This window comes from Hakea prostrata, chromosome 5 (genome assembly GCF_041222555.1).
Source record: "Hakea prostrata isolate BN-2017 chromosome 5, UWA_Hpros_2, whole genome shotgun sequence".
Taxonomy (NCBI): domain Eukaryota; kingdom Viridiplantae; phylum Streptophyta; class Magnoliopsida; order Proteales; family Proteaceae; genus Hakea; species Hakea prostrata.
In genome coordinates this window covers 44,610,550-44,623,600 of record NC_142604.1, presented here as the reverse complement: position 1 = coordinate 44,623,600, position 13,051 = coordinate 44,610,550, and the positions used below count along the sequence as shown (strand labels likewise).

The 13,051-nt window shown below is 38.4% G+C and overlaps 1 protein-coding gene across 3 annotated transcripts in view; it reads right to left on the bottom strand.

Moving 5' to 3' along the window:
* Positions 1 to 8,801, bottom strand: part of ABH1 (ARM repeat superfamily protein) — a 78,188-nt gene extending 69,387 nt beyond the window's left edge. Inside the window, exons 1-4 of one of the 3 annotated variants that reach the window (XM_089157202.1) lie at positions 8,621 to 8,801; positions 8,395 to 8,482; positions 8,125 to 8,184; positions 1,204 to 1,260 (exon numbers count right to left, since the gene is read on the bottom strand). In XM_089157202.1, the coding sequence (XP_089013328.1) occupies positions 1,204 to 1,260; positions 8,125 to 8,184; positions 8,395 to 8,478 (201 nt within the window). In that variant the 5' untranslated portion in view covers positions 8,479 to 8,482; positions 8,621 to 8,801. Of the gene's footprint in view, positions 1 to 1,203; positions 1,261 to 8,124; positions 8,185 to 8,394; positions 8,483 to 8,575 lie in introns of all 3 variants that reach the window. The other 2 variants (XM_089157200.1, XM_089157199.1) reach the window with 2 other exon arrangements.
* Between the last annotated feature and the right edge of the window lie 4,250 nt (positions 8,802 to 13,051).

The window sequence follows — 13,051 nt, the reverse complement described above, 5'->3', positions numbered from 1 at the left end:
AAATAAGCCTTCATTCTCTGTAACCAGCAAGTTGAATTCGTTAATAAAATCAAATTTGAGAGTTTGGAGGAAAAGAAGTCGTGGGCTTCCTTTGGGGAAGCTTGCAGCAGCCATAAAGTGTGTGATTTCTGCAGTTTCTTCAATTTCCAGCAAGGTTTCTTCAACTCCGGCTCCCTTCCATTCCCAAGTACAACCTACCCCAGCCCCATCTCAACCCTTCCTTAATCCTTCCCTGCCCCCACGCAAACCTCCTCTTCCCCTTCTTCTCTATGGCAGCAGCAAACCCCCTACCCTCTAAACTCCTAGATCCCCAACCCCAATCTACCCCTTCTCTTTCTAGTGGAATTGCACCTTACCCCTCAACCTATCCCTACTCTTAGATTCACCATTAAGCCTTCATTAGGTTTTGAAAATTCCAGCACTTCATCTTCAACCTCTACAAACCCTAGTTTTACTAAAACTCCTGTAACTCCCAGATCCCTCAACCAAACTTCAAACCCTTTTGGGATTAGCTTCTCCTACATCCTCTCTACCTCGGCCCTTCAACCCTAACCCTGGCCGACACCCCTAGAGACCCAAATCAAGGAGGAAACCTAATTTTAAAACCCTAAACCTTAGAACCAAATATGAAATTAGTAACAGAACCACAGCAGCTTTAACTTCAGCCTAGACAAACCCTAGGATCGTTAAGCCAAAAATTCCAGTTCTGAAATCTTAATTACAGCAAGGTTTCAAGCCTTAAACATTGAACCCTAAGGGTCCTAAGCCTGGCTGAACCTTCTCAAACCCTAACCTAATCTTTAGTCTTTACAAACCCTAAGTCCACCCAAAACCCTTCAACCAAAGGCACCAACAGCCTTAGAAGACTGCTGATTCTCAGGAAAGAGGATCCTAGAGTGAGCTTGATTCTAGGGCAATCATCAAACAACTTAACCCTAGAATTGGTTCGCATCACAGAGGGGCAACGTCTGCAGCCATTATCCCCAGCTTCATCAAAGGCAAGGCTTTTATAAGTATGCATGCAGTAGTCAATCTCGATTAGCTCTCCACATGGCCCAAAGTAGTGAAATGTAAAGACAATCAATCACATGTAGCTGGGACTGTGTGGATAATTGTAGCTGGGGCTGTGTAGATAATTACTTCACTAAATAGCATACAAAAAGGAAGTCAAGAAGGATTGAAAGGGACATAGTTTCAGCGTACCACTGTTCCGTACAAAGGCATCTTGTGAGGCAGTTGTTCAGCACATTGGAGAAGGAACTGTCGAAAAGTAGCAAACAAAATTAGAATATGATATAAACATGTCTTGACTCCAGCATTGTATGATATTTTCAGACCAATCAATAAAACTACTGGTACAAGGAAATATTTTTCAATAAAGTTCCAGCTCTCCAGCAAAGTTGTCAACTGCAATCAATTTACCCCGTACATAAAATTTTGACGAAAAAGTTGACATTTACAAAGGCAAGTGAAATTTAATCAAATCAATGAGATAAATGGCAGGTAATATTATATATGTAGGATCCTATACAAATCTTATCAGTCAAGCTGCAGCCAGATCAAAGCATGCAAAAGAAGTAAAAACAAAGTTAAAAGTGATATCAACTTACAAATGAAACTAATCTCCTACATGCAATAACAAGACTCAAGGTATCTTTGTAAAATTTCAATTTGCGAAAATTGGACATACGATGTGGGTGAGGGATCCCCTATAACATGAACGGATGCGATGTCTTACATGTCATATGGACAAGAAAAGAAATATGAATTACATAGTTCAGACCATGGAAGAAAATTCGACCGAAATTGTCAAAATTTCAGTCGAAATTTCTGCATTTGTCAAAAACAAAACGAAATTCCTATTATTTCGGAAAAGTGTCAAATTTTGACCGAAATTTTAGAGATTTCGACCATTTCAGAGGTTTCGACCGAAATTTCAACCGTTTCAACCAAAATTTCAACATTCCAACTTGTTTTCCCTTAGTTTTTGTTGATTTCTATCCCATTTGCACCTAATTTCCATGACTCATTTGCCTTCAAACACCTCTTTTGCTCATTTTTTGCCTCTAAACACCACCTAAGCCACAACAACTACAAAGAAAACTCCGGCAACAATAAAATGTGAAGCATGAGCCATACCCAACAGTTCCAATTTTTATTTTTGTTTTGTTCATGCCTTAAATGATCTTGTATTGTCTTGAAATTAATATATGTTTAGCCTAGGACTATGACCTATGATTGTGTTTTGCTAAACTTATCTTTTTATTATTTGCTACCATTTTTTATTTTCTGATTTTAATAATTATTTTCTAAAATTATGTATATTTATTTTATGTATATATGATATATAGGCTTCAACTTAATATATGTGAGACACCATCACTTGATCTAGTCGGTCATTTTATTTTGTTGACTTGTTGTATATGTAACCATTCTACTAAACAATTCACGTACACTGATGATTCTATGTTTGTATGCAATACAGTTTGCACTTGTCGAAACCAGACATTTGTTAGTATACTTGAATGATAATTTTTCAATGGATTTTTTTTTTTTTTGTAAAATACTAGTTTCATTGTGTTTATTATGCTTGAAATAAGTAGTATGCAAAAATCCAAATCATTTTGAGTCCATATGAGGCCCCAAACTGAAGCTCCAATTTCCAAAAAAAGTATCCAGTTTCGACTGAATTTCTACCGAAACATCGAAATTTCAGCCTTTTGCAAGGTCAAAATTCTTGTTTCAATCGAATTTTCTTCCTTGATTCAGACACATATGAACGTCATCAGAAACCTTCTACTAACCCATTATCAGGATCTCCATCAAGCTGATGCAAACCCAGCATTGGAAAACCATGTTTGGGTCACTAATGGGCACACAGATTGACAAATTCTAAGGAACAGTGGCAAAACAAAAAATGAATAAAAGATTATGATAGAATGGCAGGGCTGTATACAGAAAAAACTTAAAAAGTACAATAGTTATGGGAGCAGGAGAGGAAGGGGAATTAAATTTATTATGGGGGGACAGTCCTGGAACAAAAATATATTGAAAGACAAGACAGAATAAATGGAAATGGGCAAAAGGAAAGAGAGGGCTAAAGGTTTTGAAACAAGAGCTATAAACATCATTTTCAGGGTTGTCTTAGGCCTCTCAAATCCAATCTAATACCCAAAACTTCAAGTGAAGGCAAGTTATTCAGAAACTGATACTGAACCTGATGGAAGACTGAAAACCCTATCTGCAGTTCTCAATTTCTCACGACGAAGGAGAACTGTGGTGTAGTACTTTACAGCTGAAACTCTTTGAACATCAACCCAAATTCTCAGTTGGAATTAGTTGAGGATAGGAATCGATGATCAATCACTCATCTATGGGCTGTTGCCATCTTCAGTTGCAGAAAAGTTGAAGTCGCAAAGGTTACAGTAAGAGAAGGAACACTAATCAGATTTTTTACTATTGACAAAAAGAAAAGAAATACAAGAGTAAAAGTTGGGAGCCAAAAAAAACCTGCATCATCTGAGACTAAAGACTCATTTTCTTTCAATTTTTATTTAAACGGTCTCCTAGTTATGGTTTCAACAATATTTAAAGATTCAAAAAAAAATCCCAATTGAAATCTAAAATGGAATTTGACTTTACTTTGGACTCAAAACTGAAACAAACACCAACTCAACTACTGCTGACTCCAATAATTACCTAACAGCAAGAGGATGAGACTGAGGTACGAAGTAACATTAAAAAAGAACGGGCAAATCCAGTGCCAAAGGCTTCCGCACAAGCAAAGTCCAGGGGGGCAGTTTTCCTACACAATCTGACCCCAATAATTTTTGCTAGGAGACAGTTTCGATGCCTTGACCTTGGATCTACAACTGTGGTCCACCAGCTGTTGCACCAAGCCCCCCCCCCTTTAATTTTATTAAAACTCATAATGGACCTTAATCAAACCACCGACCCTGTTTTGCTCCGTGATCATTTTTTTAATTCAATTAATTGTCCAATCTCATATGTAATTTCTAATCCTAAGTCCCAACAACCTAGCTACATGACTCCATGGTCCTTCCTTAAATCCATTTAGGCTGTTGGACCACAGTACAACTCTAAATCTAACTTCTCCCAATCAGCCCTTCCTTCATCCTTGTGATTTTGGTTGATTCTGACCACGGACACATACCCTCCCTCAAATGATTAACTATAAGAAGTAACATTAATAACCCTAATTAAATCAATGGCTAATTGCATCAGAAGCATTCCACAAGAGACCATCCGTTAAAGGTTTTCAATAATGAGATAAGCAAACCAACCAGCACAATTTCCTAATTCCTACACCAAGTGAATACGAGGAACTTTTAATATCTAACATGAAAATGCATCTGTCACTGATTTGACAGCGTCAAAATAGTTGGATCTGATAATGTTCTCAAAGGTAAGCAAAACATTCTCATACTCACAAGTCTTTATTCCCTTTATTGAAATGTGTGGGAGTTACTGCATGATGTGTAAAGTGTTAATCATTGCCCCAAATTCAGTTAAATACTCAAAGTGAAGTCTCCAAGCATGCCAAAGCATGCCAAGGGCAATGTTAGGAGATTACATCAAATCAGATAGCAATTAGAAAAAGAAACATATAGTACACAATGTTATGATATCTTACCCAACATAACAAGACAGCATCTAAGCCTCACAACATGTCAATATTCAAAGTTTCAAATCTGAACCTGGTTTTGACCACTAGAAACATACTGAGACCAAAATATTTTGGTTTTTACCAAACAAATACTAGTTTGTCACCATATGTGATTCAGGTGAGAACTTTACTGGTCAAATGCACCATTTTGGCCAGAAACATTAACAGGCAGGCCCCTTGTTAAAACCAAGGTTTAAAGACCGCGATCGGAGGTGATTTTAAGAGACGCGCAGCGATTGACACCGACTAATGTATTTTAGGAATTCAATGGAGAGACGACGAAGTCGACGGGGGCAAAATGGATACGACGGCTAGTATCGTATGGTATCGTGGGATACTTTAAACCTTGGTTAAAACATTCTATGAACAAGTGTCACAAGTATAAAAATACAATTATGGTTAAACACCCCCCCATGAAACCGTTCCTCTAATTCTATGTCACTACAAATAGTGTTCCAGGACAAATGTATTAGATTGGACTGGGCATTGCCTGATCAACCAAAAGATCCAAGAGAGTCATTTACGGTGGTATGTTCATATACCCAGTAAGGAGTAATATGATTCTAATGAAAGAGCCAAAAGAGCCAAAGGCAGCTAAAATAACCATACGAGAAGTTATGAGGAAGGACGTACATAGCCTAGGTCTTGTACTAAGTATGACCTTAGATAGAGCCTATTGGAGAGCAAGGATCTATGTCACATTCAGCTGAGATTCTTCCAACTTAAAGGACTGCAAGTCGTTCCTCTTCCTTTCTCTATCATTTTTCTATCTATTGACATCTTTCATATGTCAATTCTTTTCAGTTGTCCCTACTTCATGCTGTTATCCATGTTGCTGGCCAATTAAGTTGGGACAAAGCCAAGTTTGTAGTTTCTTTTGTTAAACACATAAAAGAGTCCAGCAAGACTCAAAATCTTTTAGAGAATGGGGGCATACAGCCAGGTCTAAATCTTGCACAAATCTTTCTCAAATGCGGCAAATCATCAATGCAGATGCATTGTAGTAACACCCAACTTGGCTCTAAGAAATGCAAGTGATTAACCGAAGATGCCAAATCTGGAGTCCTTCACACACACCCTCAACAGACAAAACCACTCAAAACTCGTAAATGAGTCAAAATTTTGTCCTATTTTCATCAAGATAATTCTTTTATATGCTTTTTTACGTCCCAAAACCAAATTAAAGCCAAAACTTTTGTCAAAACCTGGATTTCCTATATAATCACACCAAGTTTTCTTTTAACCCTTCATGGAAATCACAGAGAGTTCAAAGTATAATATATGCAAAACAACCCACCGCCCTTTCCTATCATCATCCTGAAAGTCCGATGTAGCACCAGTGCCACCAAAATTATGGACAAATTTGACAGTCCTAGAAGCAGCAAGAGCCCTCTCTCCTAATGGGTCCCAATCCATCTCCTTATTCTTGAATCTTCCTCATCTCGCCCTTCAATGTCCCTCACTCTCCCTGGCTCTTTGATCAATCCTTGAAGTATTGCTCCATTCCCAACAACTTCTATAGAAGACAAATACTCTGGATATTGGGACATTTATACCCGCCAAAGAATATTCCTTCCTTTTCGACTGGTGGGACGAAGTTGCATTGATTGAATCGGCTCTAGCCTTCGCCAATAAAATTGAGGAGGTTAACTCATCCTTGACAAGTAGACCTTAGAGCCTAGGGCTGCTCTTTCCCTCTCAATCTGAACCGGCTGAAGAGGCGCTGTCAAGCCCTGAAGCCAAGGCCGGAACTTTCCAGTATTTCCCGCATCCGACATAGCAGAATCTGAGGTCAAAACCTAAGCAACCGATCTTGACCTATCCTATGACTTACTAATTAGCTACCGAAACGAATAGAAAGAAGGAAAGATTTAATGAATCCCACAAAACTACTACTAGGTGCACGTCCGTCATCAATAGTACTTCTAACGAGCTGCCTACACAAGGAAAACGAGCAAAGCGGATTAATTAGGAAGGGCTAGATCGACATCTCAGCGAGGGAAGGGCAATCATGGATGGGCCGCAGATTTAATTTCTCGCATCGTCCGACTCATATTCGAAGTTGTCTCGTGCAATCTCATGTGCGGCCCTCATTAAGTCCTACAACTCTTCTCTCAGATAGCGGTCGATTAGTTCACATCTATGCCCCTCATCTTTTTGCAAAAAGCCACTCCACGATGGTAAACTCTCATCTTGTATAGCACGTGCCCTATAGTTTGCGGTCCATTTTACATTTTGTCTCCTCTCGGAAAGTCCTTTTGATCCAATCCATTCTTGGGGTCCGAAAAAAGACAAAAAAGGGTTCACAATTGGAGCTCATCAACCCCTATTTTAAACTTGGATAATGTACTTCAGAATTTAGGGATTCATGATTTTTAAAGTTTTATGTAGAAGAATTCCATTCTTCCCAAGTGTTATTAAAGGTTTATTCTTTTTTCTTTTTTCTTTTTTCTTTTTTATTTTTTCTTTCTTTCTTTCTTTCTTTTTTTTTTTTTTTTTTTTTTCCCCTTTTTCGAGAGTTTGGAGGCTTCTTAGTTAAAAAAAAAACATAATAAGAGTAGCAGTGAAAGGGGGAGGGGGGGAAGGTTGGTCGAAATGAAACCCTATAACGAAGCACTTTGATGTGTCATTAAGGACTAGAGTTAGCTTCACGATGAAAAGAGATGCAACAAATATCAGTGAAGGTGAAAACATCCATGGTAGTCCACCAATTTGATAACACATCACATTCATCTGCAGGAAGCTTTAGGCTTTTCCTAATTGAACAGGTCATAGCTGATCTTTTGTTTGGATCATCCAATTTGCATCCATATCAGTCAGATGAGTCGATGCTCACAAGGATAAATAAAAACTGGTGTAGTAGCAAGAAACCTTAGTTGATTCAAGTTCTCTTCAAATTATTAGTTGCATTTTCCTATTAAAATACCTTGCTGATTTGCTCTCCCAAGCTTAGGGGTCTCGGATATGCTAAGGATTCTTTGCCAAGCTGAAAATATAATATGATGGATATAGCCAATAATGCATAAATTATCTTCAGAAAGTATAGCTACATTTAGGTGAAAAAATGAATATAAAGAGAATATGCAAAGGACAAACCAAACCAAGCTTAACAAGAAAGCATCTTATTATCTGGACGTGATTGAGCTTATCTGATCTCTAAGAGATTTCTTTAAGCAAATACTTGTTTGTTGCAAAGGAAAATGGATTCCATATATACAAACCTACTTTCCTTCTACTTCTTCTTTTTTAGCTCACGACCTTCATGTGCAACTTCTTAATTGAATTTGTTCTTCGAAGTTTTCCCTCCATTCCTATTTATTTTGGTGGTTTTACCATTTGATGTGTCATAAGGAAGCCATGTTTTGCATCGCACTGAATAAAGGGAAGAACCATAGGCATTCAAAATGAATTCTGAAGAAGAAAATAATGAAATTTACCGTCAAAATCTCGTCTTTTGAGTGGTCCAGCTCCCGCATAAGTAATCCATAGCATGTTTCCTGCAGCAGAAGAGAGAAGCTCAACACGAGACTCGTAGACCTAAGTAAGTTCCAGGAACTCAATATCTCCCCAAGCTAATTAAAAATTTAGCAATAAAGTATTCCAAATTTAAGTTAAAAAGCAGGGATATTTAGCAAACCACGCCATAATGGATGAAATACAGAGAGAAGATAATGCTGAAGTTAGTGATTAAAGAAAATAAAACTGACAATGTGATCTTTGAAATCGGAAGTTCCGCCATATTCCGGGCAGTTGTCGCCGATTCTCAGAAGAAGAGTACGCCAGCTGCTCATAGTTCTGGAAGAACAAAAAACACGAAAACGATCCTCAACAATCAAAGTGAACAAACAATTATCAACGAACGAATGAAGGAAACAAGTGATAACTTACTACAGAAACTTCGACAGAAGGAAACAGATGAAAGGAAGATATTACCTCCGGTTAGGGTTTCTCTGGAGGGTTTTTCAGAAAGTAAATTGGAGGGAATGAAAAAATAAGTAAAGAAGAAACACAACACAAGCAGGACGAGACGGTTTATGAAGGGTTTTTGTAACAACGATGTCTTAAACTCGCCGTGGGGTTAGAGTGCAACTCTGTTGTTCTGCAAGCCTGAGCAACACTGTTTTCCGAAACCAAACCCTTGGCCCGACCCGCCCATTTTACTTTTCAAAATTGCGACACTGCTTTAAACTTTGAGTTTTTTACATGAGGCCCCTCCATTTTCATGGGAAACAAACTGCACCCCCTCTAAAATCAAAACCTTGCAAATACCCCTTCCACCATTAACCCCTTTACTTAAGACTGCTAACTAATCTTAATATGATCATATTACTTAAGACTGCTAACTAATCTTAATATGATCATATTACCCTCAAATATGGTAACGTTTGAACTTTTTATTTTCAAGAGTTTTTTACATGAGCCCCCTCCATTTTCATGGAAAACAAGGCGCACCCCCTCTAAAATAAAAAACCTTGCAAATACCCCCTCCATCGGAAGAACATTTGACGAGAAGCAGTGCGTACCTCACTTGCATTTTTTTCTTCTTCTCCTACAACGTTTCTTTTCCTCAAGATGACGTACACACTGCTTCTCCTCAAATGTTCTTCCGATGGTAATCGTGGGCGTTGATTAGCAATAGTGATGATAGATTACGAGGCATCGTGAGTAACTGTGATGAGTGAGGTGGTATGGCTTTAAAAATAAGAAGTTCAAACGTTACCATATTGAGGGTAATATGGTCATATTAAAATTATTTAACAATCCTAAATAACAGGGTTAACGGTGGAGGGGGTATTTTGCAAGGTTTTTTTATTTTAGAGGGAGTGCGTCTTGTTTCCCATGAAAATGGAGGGGACTCATGTAAAAAGCTCTTGAAAATGAAGTTCAAATGTTACCATATTTGAGGATAATATGGTCATATTAAGATTATTTAACAGTCCTAAAACGGAGTTAACCGTGGAGGGGGTATTTGCAAGGTTTTTATTCTAGAAGAGGTGCGGTTTATTTCTCATAAAAATGGAGGGGGCTCATGTAAAAAACTCTTAAAACTTTTTTCCCTTTCCTTTCCGGGTTTGGTGGTGGTGGTGGTGGGTGTTTTTTTTTTTTACTGTGATTTATTTTTTGGGGGTAAACATTAGCTGTGATCGAATATTACAATCTGAGGTACATTACACATGTTAATGCACTTCTCCTACTACTTGGTTCCTAATATGTGAGTGGATTAGAATATACAAAGTTGTTGATGGGAATAGGGATAAGACAGTATTAACTAGTTCATTTGCTAACTAGAGAAACTAATGCAAAAGATAGTATGGCCAAGGTTCTTCTAAAGGACTGGGCAGCATACAAATGCAGGCCTCTATTAGTTCTTTACTGGTATATTTACATGTTTGACATATTGTAAGCTTGATACAATCCCATCCAAAACCGACTATGTTTTGGTATCAAAAGTGTAGATGTCCACGATACTATGTACAAGATTACCTCCAGGGACCAAAAAGAAACCTGATGTCCATTCTTTTTGCACAAGTGGTTGTATCCCTGCAACCATCAAAACTGATTCAGATATTGTAGTCCAAATTGGTAGGTAAGAGCACAAATCCTTACCAGAAGAGGGTGAATGGGAACAAAGTGTTAGTTGTTTATCACTTGCATAAAAGTGCATAACATTAGGGGGTGCTGGCTGAAGGGCCGAGAGCCAACAATTTATATCTCTAGTCATCACATCAAGTTTGGAAGCTTTTGTCTTAAGAGCACATCAATTTCTTCAAAGTAAATAGGAAGTAATAGTAAGCACCGAAAAAAAACCAATAAGAAAACAACTTAGGAACAGATCTAACATAGATTTGAATCAAATAATTACAATAAGAGTAAATCAAGATCTCATGCTTGATCAAAATAATGAAAACACACCTTATTGTCTAAGGAAGACATAGAGTGAATGAGAATTCATTCTAATACTAAGAGGATTAGAAACTAAGCGATTATAGTAATTTAAGACCTTCCTCTAAATCAAAACAAATAGTAGAAACAATAGAGAGAGTAAATCAATGAAGTATATAATCAAATACTAACCTTGTAGAAGAAGATCAATGGAGGAAATTTGATTGGATGCATGGAATCAACCTTGGGCTTGAAGAGGAGGCTCTAGGGTTCTTTTCACTTTCACCAAAGGCAAATAAGTGAAGTGGTACGAATTAGATGGAGGTTTGAATATATAGGGCTCCCAAAACCCAAAACTTCAAAAAATAAACAATTTTGCCCCAAATGATGCTTTGGTCGATTGCCTTGGTTGATTGATCAACCAAAGGGTTCCCCCTTGCAAATTTATGAATTTTGATATCCCATAGCCTCAAGCTTCACTTTGGTCCTTCACCAACTTAAGAAAGGGTCTTATCTGGTTCTATAGGACCTTCTAAGGGTGTCAAAAGTGTAATCAAGGTCCACCATTTCGATCAAACGTCATTCAAGTCCCCATTCTTCCAAACTCACTCAGTGTTTCCTTACAGGGATCTACATCATCTACCTCCAAGGGTTCTAGGTCAAACCTTAAGGGTTCAAATTTGGATGGCCCATAACTGTCTTCTTCCTTCACTTCGGGTTTTCGGATCTACACTATGGATTTCCGGATTAGGATTTTTGCGGGATTTCACACTTCATGATTAGAGTTAGAAGCATGATTACATATTCATTTAATTATTCATCCTATTATTATATTCATATATTTTAGATGTGGAGAATTGTGAACGGATGCTTGATATGTAGTTGAGTTGTCCTCACTCCTTTGTATACATATGTTTTTAGATCTTGTCACAAGTTATGAAGACGCCATTCAAATGGAGGATCTGTCGGAGGCAGAGTATTTTGAGAGAGCGATTTGCGAGGAGGTGGACTCACATGGAGCTTTGTGCATGTGTTCAGATTGCTCCTATGGAACCTGGTACTAATGACAATCCGGCCATGTCTTTGGAGATGATAGCATGCATCCCTTGTAGCTCTATGTTATGTCATTGCCATTAAGCCTATAGAGAGGGATGATGCCGTCTTCTACCGAAGAACCTAGAATTCCGTTGCAAACGATTCTTTCTTTTAAACTCTATGATTAGATTTGATTAACTTTGGATAATGATTTTAACTTTAAATTAATGAATGATTGTAATTATATTTGATAATTTGGTTATTATAACTTTAAATCTTGATACTTTAAGTTATTATTGTCCTTTGATTATGCTATGTTGCACGATAATATGGATTGGGCCGTGAACCTTGGCCCTGTAGTGTATCACCCCCACGAGTATTTGAGTTTGACTAGATCTGGTTGGGTGGGGTGTGACACCTGCACATTCATCAATCGTTGAAACATGTTCCGTTGTTGAGTCTCGATGTCTACCACTTGGCACTGCTTATGGCACGATCTATCCTCTATCCTCCCTAGTGAAGTGAGAAGAGTTGCTCACTATGAAGGTATGCTGTAGGAGCTGCTAGTGCCTGTGGATCCTCTTGAGCATGAGAAGACTCACCCTCCTCCATACGATGTTTAGGATGAACCTCCTCTTGTGCTTGACCCTCATCTCCCTCTGCTAGTAACTTAGGCAAGTAAGCTCCACCCTGTAAACTCATCTGGGAGATAAGTCGCCTCCTAATGTTATCTCCCACGCCCCCAACTAGCTCCTTGGTGTCACTAAAGTCTAACCCAAAGTGCCTAAAGATTCGGGCCAAGAGAAGCCCGAAAGCCAAGTTCACTACACCAGGATTCTCCACTTGGTAAATCATCATGCTTTGTATGATATAGGAAAGGTCTATAGGGGACCCCACATACAAGGCAAAGGTGACGAAGGCCTACATGAGAGAAATCTTGTCTTGGTGCCCTTCCTTGGGCACAATGTTGCAACTCACAACGTGGGAAATGAATCAAGGGGAAGGAAGCATGTACCTTGTGAAATTCCCCAAGATCCTAACTCAGAAATCCTTATTGTAGGTCCAAAAACTTGGAGTGCAGGAAGAAGACAACTGTGGGCCATCCAAGTAGAGACCATTGGGTTGGATTCCAAACCAATGGAAATGGATGGAGATGATGCTGAGTCGGAAGTTCTGTTAGAGTTTGGAAGGAGATCTAACTCGAACGTTGATGGACGTGGTAGATGGATCAAGTATATTGTGATGACACATGTAAGAGGTCTTGAAAATCATGTAAGACCCTTTTATTGTATAAAATAGGAACTAGGGCAGAGCCTTGATTATGTGAATGGAACAAAAGTTCCAGAGGCTGGTCGATTGGCCTAGTCGTCGTTCAGGGTGAAAAGGGGAAAATTGAAATTTTAGTTTTTGAAGCCCTATTTAATGTTGTTTTCGTTTTAAAATGTG